This window comes from Aegilops tauschii, chromosome 6 (assembly GCF_002575655.3).
Source record: "Aegilops tauschii subsp. strangulata cultivar AL8/78 chromosome 6, Aet v6.0, whole genome shotgun sequence".
Taxonomy (NCBI): Eukaryota; Viridiplantae; Streptophyta; class Magnoliopsida; order Poales; family Poaceae; genus Aegilops; species Aegilops tauschii.
Window position 1 is genome coordinate 55,343,140 of NC_053040.3, and position 26,367 is coordinate 55,369,506.

General features: G+C 45.1%; 1 protein-coding gene across 5 annotated transcripts; it reads right to left on the bottom strand.

The window, feature by feature from the left end:
* Nucleotides 1-9,555: 9,555 nt before the first annotated feature.
* LOC109771406 (zinc finger protein BRUTUS) lies at nt 9,556-13,060 on the bottom strand. Of its 5 annotated transcripts, XM_020330097.4 has the most exons (8): nt 12,725-13,037; nt 12,439-12,556; nt 12,287-12,346; nt 11,749-11,802; nt 11,624-11,666; nt 11,018-11,110; nt 10,183-10,286; nt 9,556-9,977 (listed from the first exon to the last, which is right to left on the bottom strand). In XM_020330097.4, the coding sequence occupies exons 1-6, from the start codon at nt 12,787-12,789 to the stop codon at nt 11,076-11,078; spliced, it is 375 nt and encodes a 124-aa protein (XP_020185686.1). In that variant the 5' UTR covers nt 12,790-13,037; the 3' UTR covers nt 9,556-9,977; nt 10,183-10,286; nt 11,018-11,075. The 5 variants fall into 5 exon arrangements, with proteins under 5 accessions (XP_020185686.1, XP_020185682.1, XP_073357101.1 ...); XM_020330093.4 differs by having other exon boundaries at nt 11,018-11,666; nt 12,725-13,060; XM_073501000.1 differs by lacking the exon at nt 11,749-11,802.
* Nucleotides 13,061-26,367: the final 13,307 nt, after the last annotated feature.

Below are 26,367 nucleotides of genomic sequence, written 5' to 3' on the forward strand. Positions count from 1 at the left end.
TGTATTAACCGGAAACATAATACATGTGTGAATACATAGACAAACAGAGTGTCACTAGTATGCCTCTACTTGACTAGCTCGTTAATCAAAGATGGTTATGTTTCCTAGCCATAGACATGAGTTGTCATTTGATTAACGGGATCACCTCATTAGGAGAATGACGTGATTGACTTGACCCATTCCGTTAGCTTAGCACCCGATCGTTTAGTATGTTGCTATTGCTTTCTTCATGACTTATACATGTTCCTATGACTATGAGATTATGCAACTCCCGTTTACTGGAGGAACACTTTGTGTGCTACCAAATGTCACAACGTAAATGGGTGATTATAAAGGTGCTCTACAGGTGTCTCCAAAGGTACTTGTTGGGTTGGCGTATTTCGAGATTAGGATTTGTCACTCCGATTGTCGGAGAGGTATCTCTGGGCCCACTCGGTAATGCACATCACTATAAGCCTTGCAAGCATTGTGACTAATGAGTTAGTTGCGGGATGATGTATTACGGAACGAGTAAAGAGACTTGCCGATAACGAGATTGAACTAGGTATCGAGATACTGACGATCGAATCTCGGGCAAGTAACATACCGATGACAAAGGGAACAACGTATGTTGTTATGCGGTCTGACCGATAAAGATCTTCGTAGAATATGTGGGAGCCAATATGGGCATCCAGGTCCCGCTATTGGTTATTGACCGGAGAGGTGTCTTGGTCATGTCTACATAGTTCTCGAACCCAAAGGGTCCGCACGCTTAAAGTTACGATGACAGTTTTATTATGAGTTTATGTATGTTGATGTACCGAAGGAGTTCGGAGTCCCGGATGAGATCGGGGACATGACGAGGAGTCTCGAAATGGTCGAGACGTAAAGATCGATATATTGGACGACTATATTCGGACTTCGGAAAGGTTCCGAGTGATTCGGGTATTTTTCGGAGTACCGGAGAGTTACGGGAATATGTATTGGGCCTTATTGGGCCATACGGGAAAGAAGGAAAAGGGCCTCTAGGGTGGCCGCACCCCTCCCCTTGGTCTGGTCCGAATTGGACTAGGGAAGGGGGGCGCCCCTTCCTTCCTTCTCTTTTTCCCTTCCTCTTTTCCTATTCCATATGGGAGGTGGAATCCTACTAGGACTAGGGAGTCCTAGTAGGACTCCACACTTGGTGCGCCCCCTCCTAGGGCTGGCCTCCTCCTCCCTTGCTCCTTTATATACGGGGGCAGGGGCACCCCATGGACACACTTGATATACGATATTTTAGCCGTGTGCGGTGCCCCCCTCCACCATATTACACCTCAATAATACCGTTGCGGAGCTTAGCCGAAGCCCTGCGTCGGTGGAACATCATCATCGTCACCACGCCGTCGTGCTGACGAAACTCTGCCTCAACACTCGGCTGGATCGGAGTTCGAGGGACGTCATCGAGCTGAACGTGTGTAGAACTTCGGAGGTGCCGTGCGTTCGGTACTTGATCGGTCGGATCGTGAAGACGTACGACTACATCAACCGCGTTGTGATAACGCTTCCGCTGTCGGTCTACGAGGGTACGTGGACAACACTCTCCCCTCTCGTTGCTATGCATCACCATGATCTTGCGTGTGCGTAGGAAATTTTTTTGAAATTACTACGTTCCCCAACAGTGGTATCAGAGCCTGGTTTTATGCGTTGATGCTATGCACGAGTAGAACACAAGTGAGTTGTGGGCGATATAAGTCATACTGCTTACCAGCATGTCATACTTTGGTTCAGCGGTATTGTGAGATGAAGCGGCCTGGACCGACATTACGCGTACGCTTACGCGAGACTGGTTTCACCGTTGCGAGCACTCGTTGCTTAAAGGTGACCGGCGGGTGTCTGTCTCTCTCACTTTAGTTGAACCGAGTATGGCTACGCCCGGTCCTTGCGAAGGTTAAAACAGCACCAACTTGACAAACTATCGTTGTGGTTTTGATGCGTAGGTAAGAACGGTTCTTGCTAAGCCCGTAGCAGCCACGTAAAACTTGCAACAACAAAGTAGAGGACGTCTAACTTGTTTTTGCAGGGCATGTTGTGATGTGATATGGTCAAGACATGATGTGATATAATTTGTTGTATGAGATGATCATGTTTTGTAACCGAGTTATCGGCAACTGGCAGGAGCCATATGGTTGTCGCTTTATTGTATGAGATGCAATCACCATGTAATAGTTTTACTTTATCACTAAGCGGTAGCGATAGTCGTAAAAGCAATTAGTTGGCGAGACGACAACGATACTACGATGGAGATCAAGGTGTCGCGCCGGTGACGATGGTGATCATGACGGTGCTTCGGAGATGCAGATCACGAGCACGGTGCTTCGGAGATGGAGATCACAAGCACAAGATGATGATGGCCATATCATATCACTTATATTGATTGCATGTGATGTTAATCCTTTATGCATCTTATCTTGCTTTGATTGACGGTAGCATTATAAGATGATCTCTCACTAAAATTTCAAGATAAAGTGTTCTCCCTGAGTATGCACCGTTGCGAAAGTTCTTCGTGCTGAGACACCACGTGTTAATCGGGTGTGATAGGCTCTACGTTCAAATACAACGGGTGCAAAACAGTTGCACACGCGGAATACTCAGGTTAAACTTGATGAGCCTAGCATATACAGATATGGCCTCGGAACACAGAGACCGAAAGGTCGAGCGTGAATCATATAGTAGATATGATCAACATAGTGATGTTCACCATTTAAACTACTCCATCTCACGTGTTAATCGGACATGGTTTAGTTGATTTGGATCACGTAATCACTTAGATGATTAGAGGGATGTCTATCTAAGTGGGAGTTCTTAAGTAATATGATTAATTGAACTTAAATTTATCATGAACTTAGTCCTGATAGTATTTTGCAAATTATGTTGTAGATCAATAGCTCGCGTTGTTGCTTCCCTGTGTTTATTTTTGATATGTTCCTAGAGAAAAATTATGTTGAAAGATGTTAGTAGCAAAGATGCGGATTGGATCCGTGATCTGAGGATTATCCTCACTGCTGCACAGAAGAATTATGTCCTTGATGCACCGCTAGGTGACAGACCTATTACAGGAGCAGATGCAGACGTTATGAACGTTTGGCTAGCTCAATATGATGACTACTTGATAGTTTAGTGCACCATGCTTAACGGCTTAGAATCGGGACTTCAAAGACGTTTTGAACGTCATGGACCATATGAGATGTTCCAAGAGTTGAAGTTAATATTTCAAGCAAATACCCGAGTTGAGAGATATGAAGTCTCCAACAAGTTCTATAGCTAAAAGATGGAGGAGAATCGCTCAACTAGTGAGCATGTGCTCAGATTGTCTGGGTACTACAATCGCTTGAATCAAGTGGGAGTTAATCTTCCAGATAAAATAGTGATTGACAGAATTCTCTAGTCACCATCACCAAGTTAGTAGAACTTCGTGATGAACTATAGTATGTAAGGGATGACGAAAGTAATTCCCGAGCTCTTCGCGATGCTGAAATCGACGAAGGTAGAAATCAAGAAAGAGCATCAAGTGTTGATGGTTAACAAGACCACTAGTTTCAAGAAAAGGGCAAAGGGATAGAAGGGGAACTTCAAAAGAACGGCAAGCAAGTTGCTACTCAAGTGAAAAAGCCCAAGTCTGTACCTAAGCCTAAGACTAAGTGCTTCTACTGCAAAGGGACTGGTCACTGGAAACGGAACTACCCCAACTATTTGGTGGATAAGAAGGATGGCAAAGTGAACAAAGGTATATTGGATATACATGTTATTGATGTGTACTTTACTAGTGTTTATAGCAACCCCTCGGTATTTGATACTGGTTCAGTTGCTAAGAGTAGTAACTCGAAACGGGAGTTGCAGAATAAATAGAGACTAGTAAAAGGAGAGGTGACGATGTGTGTTGGAAGTAGTTCCAAGATTGATATGATCATCATCGCACACTCCCTATACCTTCGGGATTAGTGTTGAAACTAAATAAGTGTTATTTGGTGTTTGCGTTGAGCATGAATATGATTTGATCATGTTTATTGCAATACGGTTATTCATTTAAGTTAGAGAACAATTGTTGTTCTGTTTACATGAATAAAAACCTTTTATGGTCATACACACCAACAAAAATGGTTTGTTGGATCTCGATCGTAGTGATACACATATTCATAATATTGAAGCCAAAAGATGCAAAGTTAATAATGATAGTGCAACTTATTTGTGGCACTGCCGTTTAGGTCATATTGGTGTAAAGCGCATGAAGAAACTCCATACTGATGGGATTTTGGAACCACTTGATTATGAATCACTTGATGCTTGCGATCCGTGCCTCATGGGCAAGATGACTAAAATGCCGTTCTCCGGAACTATGGAGAGAGCAACATATTTGTTGGAAATCATACATACAGATGTATGTGGCCCGATGAATATTGAGGCTCGTAGCAGGTATTATTATTTTCTGACCTTCACAGATAATTTGAGCAGATATGGGTATATCTACTTAATGAAACAGAAGTCTGAAACGTTTGAAAAGTTCATACAATTTCAGAGTGAAGTAGAAAATCATCGTAACAAGAAAATAAAGTTTCTACGATCTGATCACGGAGACAAATATTTGAGTTACGAGTTTGGTCTTCAATTAAAACAATGTGGAATAGTTTCACAAATTCATGCCACCTGGAACACCACAGCATAATGGTGTGTCCGAACGTCATAACCGTACTTTATTGGATATAGTGCAATCTATGATGTCTTTTACCAATTTACCACTATCGTTTTGGGGTTATGCATTAGAGACAGCTACATTCACGTTAAATAGGGCACCATCAAAATCCGTTGAGACGACGCCTTATGAACTGTGGTTTGGCAAGAAACCAAAGTTGTCGTTTCTTAAAGTTTGAGGTTGCGATGCTTATGTGAAAAAGTTTCATCCTGATAAGCTCAAACCCAAATCGGAGAAATGTGTCTTCATAGGATACCCAAAGGAGACAGTTGGGTACACCTTCTATCACAGATCCGAAGGCAAGACATTCGTTGCTAAGTATGGATCCTTTCTAGAGAAGGAGTTTCTCTCGAAAGAAGTGAGTGGGAGGAAAGTAGAACTTGATGAGGTAACTGTACCTGCTCCCTTATTGGGAAGTAGTTCATCACAGAAATCTGTTCCTGTGACTCCTACACCAATTAGTGAGGAAGTTAGTGATGATGATCATGTAAACTTCAGATCAAGTTACTACCAAACCTCGTAGGTAAACCAGAGTGAGATCCACACCAGAGTGGTATGGTAATCCTGTTCTGGAGGTCATGTTATTTGACCATGACGAACCTACGAACTATGAGGAAGCGATGGTGAGCCCAGATTCCGCAAAATGGCTTGAGGCCATGAAATCTGAGATGAGATCCATGTATGAGAACAAAGTATGGACTTTGATTGACTTGCCCAATGATCGGCGAGCCAATGAGATTAAATGGATCTTCAAGAGGAAAACGGACGCTGATAGTAGTGTTACTATCTACAAAGCTAGAATTGTCGCAAAAGGTTTTCGACAAGTTCAAGGTGTTGACTACGATGAGAGAGTTTCTCACTCATATCTATGCTTAAAGTCTGTCTGAATCATGTTAGCAATTGCCGCATTTTATGAAATCTGGCAAATGGATAAACAAAACTACATTCCTTAATGGATTTATTAAAGAAGAGTTGTATATGATGCAACCAGGAGGTTTTGTCAATCCTAAAAGTGCCAACAAAATATGCAAGCTCCAGCGATCCATCTATGGACTAGTGCAAACATCTCGGAGTAGGAATATACGCTTTGATAAGTTGATCAAAGGATATAGTTTTATACAGACTTGCGGTGGAGCCTGTATTTACAAGAAAGTGAGTGGGAGCACTACAGCATTTCTAATAAGTATATGTGAATGACATATTGTTGATCGGAAATAATGTAGAATTATTCTGCAAAGCATAAAGGAGTGTTTGAAAGGAGTTTTCAAAGAAAGACCTCGGTGAAGCTGCTTACATATTGAGCATCAAGATCTATAGAGATAGATGAAGACGCTTGATAAGTTTTTCAATGAGTACATACCTTAACAAGATTTTGAAGTAGTTCAAAATAGAACAGTCAAAGAAAGACTTCTTGCCTGTGTTACAAGGTGTGAAATTGAGTAAGACTCAAAGCCCGACCACGGCAGAAGATAGAAAGAGAATGAAAGTCATTCCCTATGCCTTGGCCATAGGTTCTATAAAGTATTCCATGTTGTGTACCAGATCTATTGTATACCCTACACTGATTTTGGCAAGGGAGTACAATATTGATCTAGGAGTAGATCACTGGACAGCGGTCAAAATTATCCTTAGTGGAATAAGGATATGTTTCTCGATTATGGAAGTGACAAAAGGTTCGTCGTAAAGGGTTACGTCGATGCAAGTTTTGACACTAAATCTAGATGACTCTAAGTCTCGGTCTAGATACATATTGAAAGTGGGAGCAATTAGCTAGAGTAGCTCCGTGCGGAGCATTGTAGACATAGAAATTTGCAAAATACTTACGGATCTGAATGTGACAGACCCGGTGACTAAAATTATCTCACAATCAAACATGATCACACCTTAGAACTCTTTGGTAGTTAATCACATAGCGATGTGAACTAGATTATTGACTCTAGTAAACCCTTTGAGTGTTGGTCACATAGAGATGTGAAGTATGGGTGTTAATCACATGGTGATGTGAATTTTTGATGTTAAATCACATGGCGATGTGAACTAGATTATTGACTCTAGTGCAAGTGAGAGACTGAAGGAAATATGCCCTAGAGGCAATAATAAAGTATTATTTATTTCCTTATATCATGATAAATGTTTATTATTCATGCTAGAATTGTATTAACCGGAAACATAATACATGTGTGAATACATAGACAAACAGAGTGTCACTAGTATGCCTCTACTTGACTAGCTCGTTAATCAAAGATGGTTATGTTTCCTAGCCATAGACATGAGTTGTCATTTGATTAACGGGATCACCTCATTAGGAGAATGACGTGATTGACTTGACCCATTCCGTTAGCTTAGCACCCGATCGTTTAGTATGTTGCTATTGCTTTCTTCCTGACTTATACATGTTCCTATGACTATGAGATTATGCAACTCCCGTTTACCGGAGGAACACTTTGTGTGCTACCAAACGTCACAACGTAAATGGGTGATTGTAAAGGTGCTCTACAGGTGTCTCCAAAGGTACTTGTTGGGTTGGCGTATTTCGAGATTAGGATTTGTCACTCCGATTGTCGGAGAGGTATCTCTGGGCCCACTCGGTAATGCACATCACTATAAGCCTTGCAAGCATTGTGACTAATGAGTTAGTTGCGCGATGATGTATTACGGAACGAGTAAAGAGACTTGCCGGTAACGAGATTGAACTAGGTATCGAGATACCGACGATCGAATCTCGGGCAAGTAACATACCGATGACAAAGGGAACAACGTATGTTGTTATGCGGTCTGACCGATAAAGATCTTCGTAGAATATGTGGGAGCCAATATGGGCATCCAGGTCCCGCTATTGGTTATTGACCGGAGAGGTGTCTCGGTCATGTATACATAGTTCTCGAACCCAAAGGGTCCGCACGCTTAAAGTTACGATGACAGTTTTATTATGAGTTTATGTATGTTGATGTACCGAAAGAGTTCGGAGTCCCGGATGAGATCGGGGACATGACGAGGAGTCTCGAAATGGTCGAGACGTAAAGATCGATATATTGGACGACTATATTCGGACTTCGGAAAGGTTCCGAGTGATTCGGGTATTTTTCGGAGTACCGGAGAGTTACGGGAATACGTATTGGGCCTTATTGGGCCATACGGGAAAGAAGGAAAAGGGCCTCTAGGGTGGCCGCACCCCTCCCCTTGGTCTGGTCCGAATTGGACTAGGGAAGGGGGGCGCCCCCTTCCTTCTCTTTTTCCCTTCCTCTTTTCCTATTCCATATGGGAGGTGGAATCCTACTAGGACTAGGGAGTCCTAGTAGGACTCCACACTTGGTGCGCCCCCTCCTAGGGCCGGCCTCCTCCTCCCTTGCTCCTTTATATACGGGGGCAGGGGGCACCCCATGGACACACTTGATATATGATATTTTAGCCGTGTGCGGTGCCCCCTCCACCATATTACACCTCGATAATACCGTTGCGGAACTTAGGCGAAGCCCTGCGTCGGTGGAACATCATCATCATCACCACGCCGTCGTGCTGACGAAACTCTCCCTCAACACTCGACTGGATCAGAGTTCGAGGGACGTCATCGAGCTGAACGTGTGTAGAACTTCGGAGGTGCCGTGCGTTCGGTACATGATCGGTCGGATAGTGAAGACGTACGACTACATCAACCGCGTTGTGATAACGCTTCCGTTGTCGGTCTACGAGGGTACGTGGACAACACTCTCCCCTCTCGTTGCTATGCATCACCATGATCTTGCGTGTGCGTAGGAAATTTTTTTGAAATTACTACGTTCCCCAACACCAATAAGGTAACCTCCAACATCAAAACTACCATCATTAATCATCCTTCTTCGACGGATAGCATTGATGAACATGAGCGGACAAATGTGGAGGAAAATGAATTTGAGACCTTTATGGGTAAACTCAAGGGTAAATCCAAGAAGCACTTCGTTGCTCTCTTGGAACAACTTGGTGAAGCCAATGACATGATCGAAGCTCACGAAGATACCATCTCTAAGATGGAGGGGCATAGTCGTGACTATGCCGATGAGATTTCGGATCTTTCCAATGCTCTTGACGAAGAGCGTGGTCTTCGTTTGCCTCTTGAGGAGTCATACAACGATGATCATGCTAAGTTAAAGAAAGATCTTGATCATGCTCTTGTTGTGTCTCGTGTGCTAAACTCCGGGAAGGCAAAACTTGGGGTTGATCTTGCTAGACTTAAAGAGGAGTTTGACATTCTCGACAAGGCTCACAAAGTCTTGAAGGGCGTTCATGCTAGCCTCAAGGAGTCTCATGATCAACTCCAAGTAAAGCTAACTAAGGAGAAAGCCACCTTTCCTTATATGGTGTTAATTGATAATGCAAATGCTACTAACCCTTGTTGTGAGCATGTGCATCTTGTTGAGGAGAATGCTAAGTTGAAGGAGCAACTTGAGAAAGGCCTTGTGTCATACATACAAGGTGAGAAGAACCTCAACGACCTTTTGAGAAACCAAAAGGAAGTTGTGGCCAAGGAGGGAATTGGGTTCGCACCCAAGCCCAAGAACAAGAAGAAGAATGACAAGACCAAAGGACCTCCTCCTCTCAAGCAAACTTTTGTGAAGGAGGGAGAGGGTGCTTCCAAGGAGAAGAAGAACAATGCGAAGGGTGACGGTGTCAAGAAGGGCAGTACCACCCCATCCAACAAAGCCGGCGACTTTAATCCTTCTTATGTGTTATAGTAAGCATGCACGTGCAACGCACGTCTCCGCCAATACACATAAAATTCATGTGAGTATAAAGTTTAAATTTGAACTCTATAAATTCTGGAAAATAGAACAAGGCATAAAAAAGAAAAGAAAATTGATGTACAACAATATGCATTTTTAACATCAACTCGTAAATGATTCATGAACATAATATCAGATGAACATAAATATAGTGAGTAATCATGCATGCAGGGCATGTCTCAAATGATTTATACAATAAATCAAACATAAGGGTCCTTACAAATTTTATGGTAAAAGAACCAAGAGCAGAAACTGATGTGTTGCAATGCAACCTAAGGAAAATTAGATACATCTTTTGTCTAATATGCGTAAGAAATTTTCGCACAAACCGGGATGTCTTCTTAAGATTGGCGCCCTTAAACTTTGGTAAGTATATCAAATACTGGCATAAATGGAGGAAGCTGCTAGTATTTCACATCATAGTGGCTACTATTAAACACATGCTATTGGATCATGCACGCACACTGGCAGAGCGCCTTGTTTTCATGTTCAACTTTGACTGTACCGTTGATGGTCTGGTTCAGCACAAGCAGTGGCACAACTTTAGAAGTCAAATTTCAATAATCTTTATTCAAGAGGTTAACTGAATTAAAAATATCATGAGTAACAAACATTCATCCTGGTGCTATTGTTATAAATAAATGTGCATTTATAGAAAATACCTGAATGAGAGGTATCTTTTTTCACTAATTTCTTGTTAGGACAGAAAAGTAGAAGTACCTTTGCTGAATCCCTCAAGTAGTAGAAGGGGTCACTGCTTGATTGTGAACATGAACTCCTGACCGGTTTTCAATGAGGCAAATCTTGAATCCTAATTTCTGGGCCTGAAGATGTTAAATCTAGCTTATATCAGAGCAAATAAGTTGGAATATGATGAAAGAAGGGTGGCATAAAAAGGTTTAATTACAATATTTATTGATAGAGCAAAATCATGTGCTTGCATGGGCATGCCAGACATATAATTGACTCCTCCATAAGAGTCTACAAGCATGGTCTCAACTCTTTCACCAACTCAATAACTTTCTGGTGTGATGCATGGTCTCCATGTGACATATTAGCCGAGCCACATTGATGCCATCCTCAGCAACATCCTAGATAATCTCCCTCGTGTTAGTTGAGGGACCAACTGTGCACATAATCCTCATTTTGTGCCTAACATTTGGTTTAGACCACCACATACACATTGGCTGTTGTACTATTATTTGATGAATAGCTATAAGATGCTGGTAGTTCTCGTTTTCACGTCAAGAAGTGTTCTTACAATTAATTTCAATGCATCAATTCATAAGGTTCCGTACCCACAGAACAATGCACTATATTCAACTTAGTTAGCGTACAACAATTAGTAGAGATACATGACGTGATCATGTTGCACTTTACAGTACTAAGAAGACAACATGAATTAATACCAAATGCATTTGATTAAACTACAGCTCACTCGAAAAACAGTTGCTATGTGCTCTCACCATAGAGCACAGATCATAACTTATAATTCAGAGATACGTGTGTGCTCTTAGTGGGCACCTCGGTGCTATCTTCTCAAAAGAGGAATTACCTTGAGATTGTGGAAGCCGTCGCCAGTCCAGATGGAGATCTTGCTCGGCGTGTAGCTCTCATCCAGCTTGAAATCCATGTAGAGAGTAACAAGCTCGCCCCAACAACAAATTAAGAACAGAAAAAGGATCCCACACGTAGAAGATTAGATATGTGTTTCGAATGGATGCCCTCATACAGGTGGCAAGAGGAAATCAAGATCGACTTTAAGTCTAAAAGCATGCCCAGATACAACCGAACTAATCAATGTGCGTTATATAATAACAGGTAAAAGCGCGATGTGACTCGCTCTCTCGCCTCGCTTGCTCTCCGTCACTACTCGACGCAACAAACACAGCATATACGATTAGATTCGATCGAGTCTGCTTGGAAATCGATCTAGTCACATGGTATTCAAGTATTAGCATACTATTTGATACGTCTTGCATGTAGAAACTGCTCTGTTTTTATTGAAGACTTGATGCACAATAGTTTACACATGATTAGGCTCCTAATTAACTACTCTGGTAACTCTTTGGTTTATTGAAGACTCGATGAAAGGAATCACGCACCATCCAAACAAAATTGAGCGGAAGGCAATGGAAGATCGTTGACTTGTCGTGGTTACCTGAAACTCGATGGTGACCAGGTGTGGCTGCAGACCGTTTGACCTGAGAAATATAAAATCCACCAATGATGAGGGTGCCCCTGCAGTTTGGCATATCAGCGATGATCAAAGAAGAAAAGCTATACCGTGGTGTTGGGGTGGAATGAGATAATGACAGGGTCAGCTGATCCAACATTTATCTGTTTCGAAACCATTTTCAATATACCACTGAAGTTTATGTGCATTACATTCAGTCACTCAATATGATTATATGACTCGAGCAAAATGTCCAATCGTGTATTCCCCAAATACCAAAACAGTCTTCATGTTGCATCTTAGGAATGAGTTTAAATAACAAGACCACAAGTAAAATCTCACTCAGGCGTCAGGAATCAGAATTGTATTGTCCGTGGAGAATTATCATACAATACAACTGCAGAAATAAAACATTTGATTGGTGGAGGTACAGGCTTCCGGTATCAAAGTACCAAAAATGTGTCAGTTTCATGCTTTATGAAACATCACTTATCAGCTAGTGAAATGCCCTCTAGATGAAGAGAAAAATAGGAGAAATAATAGTTTTCACTAAGATATGGAAAACAAATCATGGGACTCAAGATGAAGATTAACTTCAGTACCATAAATGCAAAGATTTGCAATGCCGTAAAAACTAATGCAGCTTACCGCCATATCCCCGAAGGATTTGCCGTAGATAGTACAAGTGTAGTGACTGCAAGTGTATGCCTGGGATTTACATTTGTCAGAATCATTTTTTACAGCCAGTAGCCAGATATATATTATCAGAAAAAACAAATTATTATTTTACTTGCTAATACCTGCAAGCAAGTTGAATGCATGGAGTGACCAGAAAGAACAGCTCTAACTTCCTTGCTTGATGTGAATAGGAAGTCACAACAAATTGGACAGTTTGTCTCTAGCCCCTTCTTCAAACATCTGTGAATCAGAAAGAAAAAGGAAATCTGAATCAGCCAAGAACAGCAAGGAACCACGACTGCAAAAAAGATTCGTATGCAGAGACGGTATTCCTAGAACTTGACATGGCCAGCATATTATTCACCGTGGCTCCATGGGCGTGGCACACGGGCAGAGGTACGGGCTTACCTCGGCCGGAGTGGAAGAGGCGTCTGGCCACCGGAGGCGCAGGAGGAGACATGGAGGGAGCGCATGGCAGAGTGTCAGACTGCGCCGGTAGCCGCTACGCCTCCATCGGGTCGCCGGCCGTGATCCGCACTGCCCGAGGTGGAGCGGCCGTGGACGCTGCGGATCCGCCGCCATGAACGGATCTGTCGCCCGAGAGAAAGAAGGATGGGGGGAACCTGAGGTGGAGCAGCCGCGGATCTGTCGCCATGATTGTTGCGCCCAGCGAAAGAAGGATCGGGGAGGAACTTTTTTTTTGTTTGACGGGTGGGGAGGTCCCGATGCGGATGGAATTGATCCACATGTTTCGGGCGGGGCCGCGGGCATCAGGGACGCGGAGCGCTAGGGCGGTTCGCAGACCACGCGTCTGCCAGGCAGAACATTTGATCCCAGACGTTGATCTGATTGATACATCATTGATGCAATATGGACACTAGGATATGTTTAAGTTAACGTAATCCGAGGGTCCTGATTATCCTGTGTACAGTTTGTTGTGTGGTGTTAGGAGAAATTATGTTTGCTCTTTTAATAGTAGTATAGATTAATAGTAGTATAGATATAGAATATGGACAGTAGGATATGTTTAAGTTAACGTAATCCGAGGGTCCTGATTATCCAGTGTATAGTTTGTTGTGTGGCGTTAGGAGAAATTATGTTTGCTCTTTTAATAGTAGTATAGATGCCGTGCAAGTGATGGGCATGTTTATGCCAAATTTGTTGGTTCTCTTCATGAGTATATTGAATGGTCCATTTGGGCTCCTAAGACCCTTGTTATTAACATCAAAGGACCCATTACAAAATGGGTACCTAAAACCAAGCATTGATCTCTTGTAGGTGTTTGCTTCCGGTGGGGGATCATGGTTGCTCGATAGTGGAGCTACAAATCATATGACCGGAAGCAAGGACTTGGTGGTGGACGTGCACAAGATTCCATCTACGCCCACCAATGTCGAGTGGGGTGATGCCTCGTCTTCTAAGGTATTGGGACTCGGCAAAGTTGTCATTTCTCATGATCTCACGATCGAGAAGGTCATGCTAGTTGAGTCCCTTGCATACAATTTACTTTCCGTTCGTCAACTTGCTACCATGGGCTTTGCCACTTTCTTTGATATTGATACCGTGGCCCTCTTGTGGAGCAAGACTCTTAAAGTAGCCTTTGTTGGGCATGTCGAGAACGGTCTCTATGTGATTAACTTTTCGGAGCGACCCACTAAGACCGCGACATGCCTAATGGCTAAAGTTGACGTGGGATGGCTTTGGCATCGCCGTTTAGCCCATGTAAATATGAGATCTTTGCAAAATGTTCTCAAGGGGGACCATGTCCGTGGACTAACGAACGTTAGTTTTGCTAAAGATCGTACTTGCAATGCTTGTATCGAAGGAAAGCTTCATGAGAAGGCTCACCCTCCCACGACTCTCATTTACTCGAAGAGGCCTTTGGAGCTCCTTCATTTGGATCTCTTTGGGCCTCCATCCTTTGATAGTCTTGGGGGTAGAAAGTATTGCTTGGTAATTGTGGATGACTATTCAAGATACACTTGGGTGTATTTCTTCGAGAGGAAGAGTGAGACCCAACAAACCGTCATTGACTTTGCAAATGAAGTCCAACGTCAACACAATGCAAAGATCTTGACAATAAGAAGTGACAACGGCACCGAGTTCAAGAACTACACCTTGGATGAGTTTCTTAGTAATGAGGGGATCAAGCATCAATATTCCGCACCTTACACCCCTCAACAAAATGGTGTTGCGGAGAGGAAGAACCGGACGTTGATGGATGCGGCAAGGACCATGATGGCGGATTTCAAGTCTCCATACAACTTTTGGGCCAAAGCCATCAACACCGCGTGTCATGCTTCAAATCGGCTCTATCTCCGCAAAGGCTTGAACAAGACTCCATATGAGATACTCACCGGTAACAAGCCCAACCTCAAGTACTTTCAGGTGTTCAGGTGTAAGTGTTTCATTCTCAAGAAAGGTGTTCGTTTGTCTAAATTTGAGACTAGAGCTCATGAGGGCATATTTGTTGGTTATGCTACAAACTCCCATGCTTACCGTGTTCTCAATAAGTCCACGGGACTTATTGAGGAGATGTGTAACGTGGAGTTTGATGAGAATAACGGCTCCCAAGTGGAGCAAAGTGGTACTTGTGATGTAGGTGATGAAATTCCTCCCCAAGCCATAAGAAGAATGGGTGTTGGTTATATCCTACCCATTGAGGAACCCCTTGTGGCCGAAGGAGAAGGACAATGCTCCACTCAAGTGGAGCCATCACCAACCCAAGACCCACACGCTTCCGAAGAACAAAGTGAAGGCCCTCAACCTCATGAACAAGATCAAGGGCAAGATCAACCTCAAGATGGTGGTGATCCACCAAATGATGCCCAAGGTCAAGTTCTCCCCCTCGAGCAAGTTCAAGATCAAGAACAAGCTCAAGACGACGCTCAAGATGATCAAGTAACCCCTCCTCGTTTCACTTTCGAGGAGGAATTGGAGCGTCGTGCGGCTAAGATCGCTTCCAAGCTCACCACCAAAGGTCATCTCATGGAGAATGTGGTTGGAAGCCTAAGAAAGGGGGTAAGCACTCGTAGACAATTAGCAAACTATTGTGAACATCATGCGTTTGTTTCTTGTGTCGAACCCCAAAAGGTTTATGAAGCGCTCGAGGACCCGGATTGGCTCAATGCCATGCATGAAGAACTCAACAACTTCGAACATAACCAAGTGTGGAAATTAGTGCCAAGGCCAACCGGGAACCATAATGTCATTGGAACCAAGTGGATATTCAAGAACAAGCAAGATGCTCATGGGATCATTGTTCGCAACAAGGCTCGTTTGGTGGCACAAGGCCACTCCCAAGTCGAGGGTATCGACTACGGTGAAACCTTTGCCCCCGTCGCTCACCTTGAATCTATTCGTTTGTTGATTGCTTATGCTTCTCATCATAATTTCACATTGCAACAAATAGATGTGAAGAGTGCTTTTCTTAATGGTCCCATAAATGAGTTGGTGTATGTCAAACAACCTCCCGGGTTCGAAGATCCCTATTTCCCCGATCATGTGTATCAACTCCACAAGGCGCTCTATGGCCTTAAACAAGCCCCACGTGCATGGTATGAGCATCTTACGGAGTTGTTACAAGATCGTGGATTCAAAATCGGGAAAATCGACCCCACTCTTTTTACTAAGAAGGTCAAAGGGGAGTTGTTTGTGTGCCAACTATATGTTGATGATATTATTTTTGGTTCCCCTAACAAAGCCTTCAATGAAGAATTGGCCGCTCTCATGACCTCAAAGTTCAAGATGTCTATGATGGGAGAGTTGAAGTTCTTTCTCGGATTCGAAATCAAACAATGAAGAGAAGGAACCTTCATCAACCAAGCCAAATACACTCAAGACATGCTAAAGAGATTCAAGCTAAGTGATGTCAAGCCGGCTTCCACTCCAATGCCCACCAAGTGCCAACTTGACATTGATCCCAATGGTAAAGCGGTGGATCAAAAGGTATATCGCTCCATGATTGGATCCTTGCTTTACCTTTGTGCATCTAGACCGGATATCATGTTGAGTGTGGGAATTTGTGCACGGTTTCAAGCCACACCTAAGGAAAGCCACTTTCTGGCGGTCAAGCGAATCTTTCGATATTTGGCTCATACCCCAAACTTTGGCTTATGGTACCCAAGAGGAGCAAACTTCAAGCTTGTAGGTTATTCGAACTCCGATTGGGCGGGAGACAAAGTGGATAGGAAGTCCACTTCTGGAGGGTGCCAATTTCTTGGTTGCTCTTTGGTAAGTTGGTCTTCTAAAAAGCAAAGTAGTGTGTCTCTCTCGTCCACCGAAGCGGAGTGTGTGGCGGCCGGGAGTTGTTGTGCACAACTCTTATGGATGAGGCAAACTTTAAAGGATTACGGTGTCATTTGTGACAAAGTGCCTCTTTGGTGTGACAATGAAAGTGCCATCAAGATTTCTCTCAACCCGGTGCAACACTTCAAGACGAAGCATATTGAGATTCGGTATCACTTCCTCCGGGATCATATTAGGCGAGGGGAGATCGAGCTCAACTATGTCAACACTCATGATAACCTTGCAGATATTTTCACGAAGCCATTGAATGAAGCAAGATTTCGTGAGTTAAGGCATGAGCTAAATATCATTGATTTGAGCAATGTGGTTTGAAGCTTTGCACACCCCTCACATTCATCATGCATTCTTGTCTAGGTGTAGGCATGGACTTAGGGGGAGTGTTGTTCTCTCAATGAACTCTTCCTCCCCCCATAATGCATAAACTAATCTCACTCTTTCACATTAGCCATTTTTGATGGTACTTGTGCTTCAAAGACGAGTTTTGGTCATGGGCCCAAGGATAATTCTTCGCGGTGCCATACCAATTGACTCAAACATAGGTGGCCTCGGCCACCGCCGTCTTGTGTAGAGGTGTGTGGTTCTTGTTCTCTTGCTGGTGCTCTTGTTGCTTTGTGTTGGTTTTCTCTTGTTGCCGTCGTTTCCCTTTTTTTCTTTTTGTGCCATAGGTGTTGAGTCTAGTTTTGAGTTGCACTGGGCGGTACTACCGCTGTGAAGGCACGGTACTACCGCTGGAGCGGTACTGCCGCTATACGGGAGCGGTACTACCGCTTATGTGGCTAAGCGGTACTACCACCCATCACCAGGTACTACCGCTGAGGGGCGGGGCCAGGGGGTTAAGTCGTGGGCAGGGGTGGTTTCCTCCCCCCATACCCATTTGCTTCGTCCCCTCGTTTCTCTTCCCCTCTCTCTCCAGCGCCATCTCGCCGCGGGAGGGCTCCGGCGGCCCTCCGTCTCCGGACCGTTCCTCTCCATTTCCTTCGGTGGAGTCGATCCCCACCTCGTCCTCTTGCCATGGATGCCGGTATTGCCCCTGTTCCTCTTCTCTTCTTGTCTAGTTTTTAGATCTCGCGTTTTAGGGGCAATAGTGGTTGCATCTCTAGATTTTTTGCCAAATCTAGGCTTGAGTAGGTTGGAGAAGGCAACTAGACTCTTTGGATTGATGTTTGGTAGGTTTATTTTTGAATTTGGCATCCCCGGTAGTACCGGATCTGACCACGGTAGTAGGGATCCTCCGTGCCCCGTCTCGGGCGGTACTACCGCCCATCTGGCGCGGTACTACCGCTGGAGCGGTACTTCCGCTGTGGAGGCACGGTACTACCGCTGGTGCGGTACTGCCGCTGTGCAGGCACGATACTACCGCCGGATGCCCAGTTCCATCGTTTCCTACCACATGTTGATCCATATTTGTTGTGTTTATTTGGTTTTGATCGTTCCTTCTGATTGTTTCGTGTGTCCGTGTGTTTGGTTCCAGGTGATGAACATCCTAAGCAGCAAGTCCGCCGTGTCAACCCCGGGCGTTCAACGTCAAAGCGGTACCGCTCATCTGAGCCTGCAGGTGGTTCCTCCAGTGCTCCACCGCCGCCAGTAGGTGCTTCCTCAAGTGCTACCTCCTCTCAAGAAGAAGACTGCCAACATGCCGAAGCCAAGTGGCAAGAAGGTGACTGAGATGACTAGCAAGGAATTCTGGGACAGGCGTCGCCGCAACCCATATGAGGAAGACCAAGAATCCAACCTTGTCAATCGCCCATTCTGGAACCGGTTTCAGTATGCCACCTACTTTGATGTGATAAAGGCTAAGAAGAACCTCTTTGTCAATGTTCATTCCATCAACATGGATGCTATGGAGAAGGACCCGGAGTACTTTGGTGATGCCCTTCAGATGTGCTCTCAGTTGAACATTCTCAGGATCATGCAGTTCAACAAGGACTTTGATGCAGATTTGGTGGCTCAGTTCTATGCCACTGTCCACCTGGGAACTGATGTAGACAGGACTCTGACTTGGATGACTAATGGGAAGTTGCTTGCTGTCAAGTGGAAGGCCTTCATGGAGTTGCTTGAGGTGGAAGATCAAGGGCTCGAGACTCCAGTCGGGTTCCGTCCTCACCACAATGTTACCACCACTCACAAGCAAGCCCTCTGGCCCTACTGTACTCTGAAGAGCAACCCTGAGACCAAGAAGGAAACCTATGAGCTGTCTGCCTTTCTGGACATCCTTCACCGTATCTTCCACGAGACTCTCTTCCCTCGTATCGGGAATCTGGACATGGTTCACTCCTATCTCGTGGACATGCTTCTCTTCTGCCAGCGTGAGAAGGAAGCAAACACTGGCGAGTCCCTGGACATCTCTCATGTTATGTGGTGTGAACTTCTGTCTGCTATTTCTGAGCGCAAGTGCCCGATTTATGCTCCGCTTATCATATTGCTCATTGAGAAGGCCTGGAGAAATACCTATCCCGAGGAATTGCTGGAAACTGGAGAGTTGGTTTCTCATGAGATCAAGCGCCTGAGGAAGAAGGACAATTGGGGCACCTCCGTTCCTAAATTTGGGGCTCCTTCCTCTGTTGCTGCCATGGAGACCGAGGGCGAGGCTGATACTGGTGTTGACCCTGACTATGTGCCTTCTGAGGCAGAGCCCTCTTGGGCAAAGAAGCTCAAGCTCAAGATGAAGAAGTTGTTCTGCATGGAGTCTCACGGTCAGTACATGACACATGTGGCTGAGAAGAATGCTAGGGGACGCCACAAGGAGCTTATGCGTCAGTTAGGTGCGACAGTCACCAGCGGCTCTGAGGGTCACCTCACTGAGGAGGAGGAGTGGATTCAGCAGCACTGTCCGTGGACCGATTCAGATGCTGAGCAGTTTCCGACCGAGAACGGCGGTGCAGACGATCACGCGGAGTACTGATGTTCGAGATCCTCAGCATGCTCTCACCTGGAGCCGTAGGAGCACTCTTTGCCCCTTTTGGTGTCTCGATGCCAAAGGGGGAGAGAGTTTAGGGATTTGCGTCGTTGTGTTGCGAGTGTGTCTTTGTGCTTTTGTTGTGTTTGCTACCTTGTGCTTTGTTTGGTTTTGTGTTCCGTGAGACCTAAGTTCCAGTCATATGGTGTGAGACATATGCTACCTTATCCTTATCATATCTTTATCTATGTCTCTTGTCATTTAGTATCTCATGAGTAGCATGCTTGCTATGTCATATCTCCTACTCTCATGTATCACGCTTAGGTTGTTGGTCTCTAAAATACAGGGGGAGTGTTGATCCTAGTATGTGTGCCGTGCAGTCCAAAGCACTTGTCTTGATGGCACACATCTAGGGGAAGCCCGTCTATATTTTAGAGATTTGGGGTCTGCTTATGTCCTTTGTCTGTTCCCGTTTGTGCAAATCCCGTATTGTCATCAATCCACCAAAAAGGGGGAGATTGTAAGGGCATTTGTATCCCTTAGATGTTTTGGTGATTGATGACAATGCTTTTGCGGACTAATCGTGTGCATTGAGTGTTTTCAGAGATTCATCCTTTTGGCACGAGACGATTCCCTCCCCTCGGAGCTTGAAGCGAAGACGGTGTAGTCCTTTCGAATTAGTTTGGCGGACTAGTTTCATAGGGATCACCGTACTATCAAGAGGGGGTCCGCTTTGGAAAGGCTAGGGCGGAATCATCACGTACACTTCCTTTGCCCCCCTCCGAGCCTTTCCATTTCAATGATGGGCTCGTTCCCCTTCTCAGTGTGCCCTCTCTGTTCCCAGCGGTAGTACCGTGGGCCGGAGCGGTAGTACCGCTCCAGAGCAGTAGTACCGCTGGTAGCCCCCAGCCGTAGTACCGCTGCGATCTCGTGCTAGTACCGCCTCGATTCGAGGGGTCTTTTTTCGTGTCGGGTTTTACGGTACTAGCCTCGGCAGTGGGGGCCGTAGTACCACTCGTATGCGGTAGTACCGCCCTGACCACCGCGGTAGTACCGCTCTGGGCCCAGCGGCAGTACCGCGAGGGGGAGCGGTAGTACCGCTGGCCAAGCAGTAGTACCGCTGGCCAAGCGGTAGTACCGCTCTCTGCGGGGCTGGTGTGGGGGGTAACGGTTGGATTGTTCCCCCCACTATATAAGGAGGTCTTCTTCCCCAAAGTTGACTCACCTCTTCCCCCAAAAGCTCCATTGTTGCTCCAAGCTCCATTTTCACCCGATCTCTCTCCCTAGCCAATCAAACATGTTGATTTGCTCGGGATTGGTTGAGAAGGCCCCGATCTACACTTCCACCAAGAGAAATTTGATTCCCCCCACTAATCCCTAGCGGATCTTGTTACTCTTGGGTGTTTGAGCACCCTAGACGGTTGAGGTCACCGCGGAGCCATAGTCCATTGTGGTGAAGCTTCGTGGTGTCGTTGGGAGCCTCCAATTAAGTTGTGGAGATTGCCCCAACCTTGTTTGTAAAGGTTCGATCGCCGCCTTCAAGGGCACCAATAGTGGAATCACGACATCTCGCATTGTGTGAGGGCGTGAGGAGAATACGGTGACCCTAGTGGCTTCTTGGGGAGCATTGTGCCTCCACACCGCACTAACGGAGACGTACTTCCCCTCAAAAGGAAGGAACTTCGGTAACACATCCTCGTCCCCACCGGCTCCACTCTTGGTTATCTCTGACCTTTACTTGTGCGCGCTTATATTGTGTTGTTTCCCTTCCTTGCGTGTGTGCTAGTTGTTGTTGCATCATATAGGTTGCCCACCTAGTTGCATATCTAGACAACCTACTTTGATGCAAAGTTTAAATTGGTGAAGAAAAGCTAAAAATTGTTAGTTGCCTATTCACCCCCCCTCTAGTCAACTATATCGATCCTTTCACATATCCCCGTTGAGGTAACCTAGTGTTATTCCAAAATTCTCTGGTTTCATGTCATTCAGAAGAAGTTTATTAATAAGACTTGAGCAACCTTGTTAATGGATTCCTTTTGATGAGCATGAGATGGGTGAATTTAGAAGGCACAACTCTCAGTACCCATCTTTTTCTTTCTGTTATTTAGATTAAATACAGCAAAAATAGTATTCTTTGTCTGTTCTCTGAATTATACGTGCAATAGAAAATGTCCCGAAAATAAAAGTTCTCCAAATGCCCTGAAAATTTAGTATGATTTGTATATAATATTTTAGAATTTCTGGCACTAAGAACACACCAGGCCTCACCAGCTGGCCACAAGGGTGGAGGGCGCGCCCACCCCCCTGGGCGCCCCCTGTCCTTGTGGGGCCCACGTGGCCCCCATCCACTTATTCCAGCACCCATCCACTCCTTCCTATAGAAAAAATCACTCCATAGCTCAAACTCATGTTCTTGCTCATGTTGCTGCCATTTTCAATTTCCTTGCTCAAAGCTCCATTCATAAAATTGCTTTGGAGGATTGTTCTTCGGTATGTGACTCCTCCAATGGTCCAATTACTTTTTGTTCTAGTGCTTTATTCATTGCAAATTTTTGCTACTGTGATGACCTTGTTCTTGAGCTTGCATGTCAAATTTATATGGTCCAAAGTAGTTCTGATGAATGATGTAGCCTCTAGGCACTTGTAGGAGTAGTTGCTATCAATATTGTTGAGTTTGGTTCACTTTTATTTTGAGTCACTAAAAATTTCAGAATTTTCACATGAAGAAAATGATGAGGAGATTGTTGAGAGGCTCCTCGAGCCAGGGTTCGAAGGAAAAGGAAAACAAGGAGAAGGAGAAGCCCAAGTATAATCTTCCTCGCGTCGCGGAGATTCGACCATGTGAATGGCCATGTGATGCATTCTAGCAGGTGACCGGAATTTACGATGATTTCTATTATTTGGCTGAGAATGCAGGCATCACCGACTTCCTCCTCGACCAGTGTGATCAGTATCTCCTACTCACTAATACTTTTGTGCAAATTTTACATTTTCGCGCTAGGAGATCGCCACCCATGGTAGATTTTCACTTATATGATGAGTACAAAGAAATGGTGCTCTATGACTTTTGTGAGGTTTGTAAATTACCTTATGAGGGTAGCGTCGAGGAACCGCACCCTAGTGATGTGGAAGGTTTTATTCATGAAATTATCGTAGGGGAAAACAGAGGAGTGTCGGGAACAAGTGTGGCTAGTATACATTTCCCTGTTTTACGCTATTACTCATTATTCGCCGGGAGATGTTTAATTGGCCGTGGAGAGAGTGGAGGCCTTAGTGCCCCTGACCTTGCTATTTTGCGCCACGCTTTACATAGAGATGGAACTTACAGTTTGGGCGCTATGGTCTCTAAATGGTTGAGTTTAAACCGTACAAAGGGTCCTATTTTCTGAGGTATCTTCGCCTCTCACCTTGCTAAACACTTTGAGATACCCATTAGGCACTATGAAAAAGAGGAGAAACTACTACCCACTATATATTTAGATTATGACAGCATGGTAGCACATAAGTTTATTGGCCATGATGAGGAAAAAGAGACTTATTTATTACTTGGTATTTAGCGAGGTCGCCTTTCGGATTATTACCTTGCCTGCACCTATTTTGTTCGATATTCATTCAGGCAGGTACTTCGTTTTGCCCGTGGACATTCATGCATACTGAGAGCGGACACGATCCTCACCTCCTGAGCCAGAGCCATCATGTGATCCATACCAGGAGTCGATTTATCAGTGGGAGCCACAGGAGCTCGCAAACCAGTGGAACCCCTAGGATCCTCCTCAGTACACCGGAGAGGGCTACTTTGATCCATGGGCGTAGACCAACTTAGGCCAAAAGCCTAAGCTTGGGGGAGTACGTATTTCCCACCAACATTATATTCATCTCCACACATTCATTTCAGTTGTCGGTGTTCATACTTTTTCATTGCATTATCCATGTTAGCTTATTTATTTTTCTTGCTTTCTTCTTGTGTGTTTGAAAACCCTTAAGAAAAAACCAAAAAAATTAGTTGTAGTTAGTTTACTTTCTATGCATGTTTAGTAGTAATGTTAAAAGAAAACCCAAAAAGATTTCTCATTCTTCTTTTGCTTGTTGGGAGCTTTCCCGTGTAAATAGTTTTTCTCGTCTTTGTTCTTCTTTCTTCATAAAAACAAGAACTCCAAAAACTTTTTAGTGTGTTTCTTTGAAATTCTTTTCTTTTCTTTAGGGGTCGAGAGGAGAAGACCACGATGAAATTGTTAAGTGGCTCACATGTGCATTATTGTTGATCTAACAAAGAGCCCATATTACCTTGTCTTCTCCTTTGAATAAATGTTTGCAGATTCCAGCTTAGTCCAATGCACGTGCACTATTATTATTATTCACACCATTCGGTCATGCTAGTGAAAGGCAATAATGACGATATATGATGAAATGATTGAGATGAGGAAAATCTGGTATGAACTCGACCTATCTTGTTTTTGTAAATATGATTAGTTCATCATTCCTGATTCAGCCTATTATGAATGAAACATGTTTGCAATGAAAATTAGAGATTACAGTTACTCATGCCATGCTTAATTAGCTAGGAGTTCATAATGGTTTATCTTGCGTGTCAACATAAAAATTAAAATGGTTGTGATGTAGTATGATAGGATGGTATGCCCCTTTGAATGATTCGAGTGGCTTGACTTGGCACATGTTCACGCATGTAGTTGAAACAAAATCAACAGAGCCTCCACGATATTCATGTTCATGGTGATTTATATCCTACTCATGCTTGCACCCAATGTTGGTTAATCTCAATGCATGTCTATGACTGTTGTCGCTCTCTAGTTGGTCGCTTCCCAGTCTCTTTCTAACCTTCACTTGTACTAAGCGGGAATACTTCTTGTGCATCCACTTCCATAAACCCAAAGTTGTTCCATATGAGTCCCCATACCTTCCTATATATACGCGGTATTTACATGCCATTCGAAGTAAATTTGCAAGTGCCAAACTCTAAACCTTCAAATGATAATCTGTTTTGTATGCTCGAATCGCTCATGTACCAACTAGGGCTGTCAATATCTTCCATGTTAGGTGGGTTATTCTCATGATGAGTGGACTCCGCTCATCATTCATGAGACAATGGATGGTAACCGGGATGCCCAGTCTGTGACGCCCGGATAATTAGGCTATAGTAATCCCCCGTTAATGATGCCACATAACCTCTGTCACTGTAGTTAATCTCGGGTTAGTTCAAAAACCGATTCAAAATTTAAATTCAAAATCAAGTCAAACAATTAAAGTTTTCAAAAGTCAAAACTAAAATGTTCTCAATGTGACAAATAAATCATGGATAATATTGGTGGAGAAACCACACTTATATAAAATGTTTAAATTATCCAAAATGAATAAAACAATAGCAAATATAATTATTTAAATGCTTTTAAAATAATAAACAATTTCAAACTAAATTGTTATTAGTATTAAACTATTGTGGCAGTGGCATAATTTGTAAAATCTATTTAGGTGCCACTTTGGTAATTTACTAAAACTAAAATAAAAGGAAACTAAAAGAAAGCAAAAATAGAAAATAAAAATAAGAAAGGAGAAAGACAAAACAAAACAAAATAAAAATAAAAAGATAAGGACCCCCTCGGCCAACTGGGCCAACAGGCCCAACTGGCCACCCACGCGGCCCAGCTGGCCCACCCCCGGCTGGATAACCCTACCCGCAGCCAAACCCTAACCCCCCACGACCGCACACTTCCCCCACTCCCCGACGTCGCTCGTTCCCCTCCCCTCTCGTGATCCAGATCGGGATTGACCCGATCTCGTCGCCCGACGCCGTTCGTCGCCGCCCGGAGCACGACCTCGCCGGACGCCATCACCGGCCTGCTTCCTCTACGCGCGACGTCCCCGACCTCCACCTCGCGCCCCGCTACCACTCCCCTACCGGCCCCGTGAGCACGCCCCTCCACTCACTCCCCTGTCTCCCACGCGCTCGCCGCGGCCCGTGCGCGCCCTCGCATGCATCGCCCCGGCGACCTCCGCTCGCCCGCGCATCCCACTGCCGCTGCTCACCCCGCTCCAGGCTCCTCCGCCGTGCGCACGCGCGCTCACCGCGCCCACTCGTGGTTCGGCCAGCCTCCCTCGCTCGTCCCTGTCGGCACCCTGCCTCGTCCTTGCCCGCGTCCGCGTCCCACCGCGCGAGCCGCGCCCGCCGCTACCTCCTGCTCGCCTGGCGACGCCCGCGTGTGCCCTCCCGCGTGTGGCCGCGCCCGTTGTCGCTGGCAGCCAGGCCGTCGCGTCCGCCACACTCATGGCCGCTCGCCCGCCCCGCTCCGACCTTCCCCGCGCGCGCCCGTAGGCGCCGCCCCCCCTCTCGCGCCTGCCTTTGCTGGCACCGCCCGCTGCAGCCAACCGCCGCCGCCGCGCCGACCGCCCCCGCCACTGCTGCCCCGCGCCGCTCCTCCCCCGCTTGGCCTCGCCCGCCGGCCGCCGGCACCCAGCCACCCGCGGGCCCTGCTAACTTCGCCGCGGCCGGCGCCCTCCCCTGTCCGGCGCCCGGTTGGGTTCGGCCACGCCCAGGCACCCGCACCCGTATGCCCGTGCCTGCCCCGATATGCCCCCCGGGCCTATGACACGGGGGCCCCACGCCCCCTTTTCTAATGAAAAAAAGATAAATAATAATAATAAATTTAATTAATTAATTAACTAAGTTAATTAACTTAATTAATCCTGTTTAGTTAACCTAATTAATTAGTTAGTTTAATTAAACCGTAATTAGGTTAGCTAAATCCTAATTAACTAAACAGTCAATGACGAACGGGACCCACACGTCAGTTGACCAGTCAACTCTTCTGTTGACTGCTGACGTCATGCTGAC

Excerpts from the sequence above, each read along its gene's own strand:
- LOC109771406 (XM_020330093.4), bottom strand. The coding sequence starts at position 12,789 with ATGCGCTCCCTCCATGTCTCCTCCTGCGCCTCCGGTGGCCAGACGCCT. Across the intron at positions 12,557-12,724 it reads CCTCTTCCACTCCGGCCGAG|ATGTTTGAAGAAGGGGCTAG; the intron begins GTAAGCCCGTAC and ends TCTGATTCACAG. Across the intron at positions 12,347-12,438 it reads TGCATTCAACTTGCTTGCAG|GCATACACTTGCAGTCACTA; the intron begins GTATTAGCAAGT and ends TGTAAATCCCAG.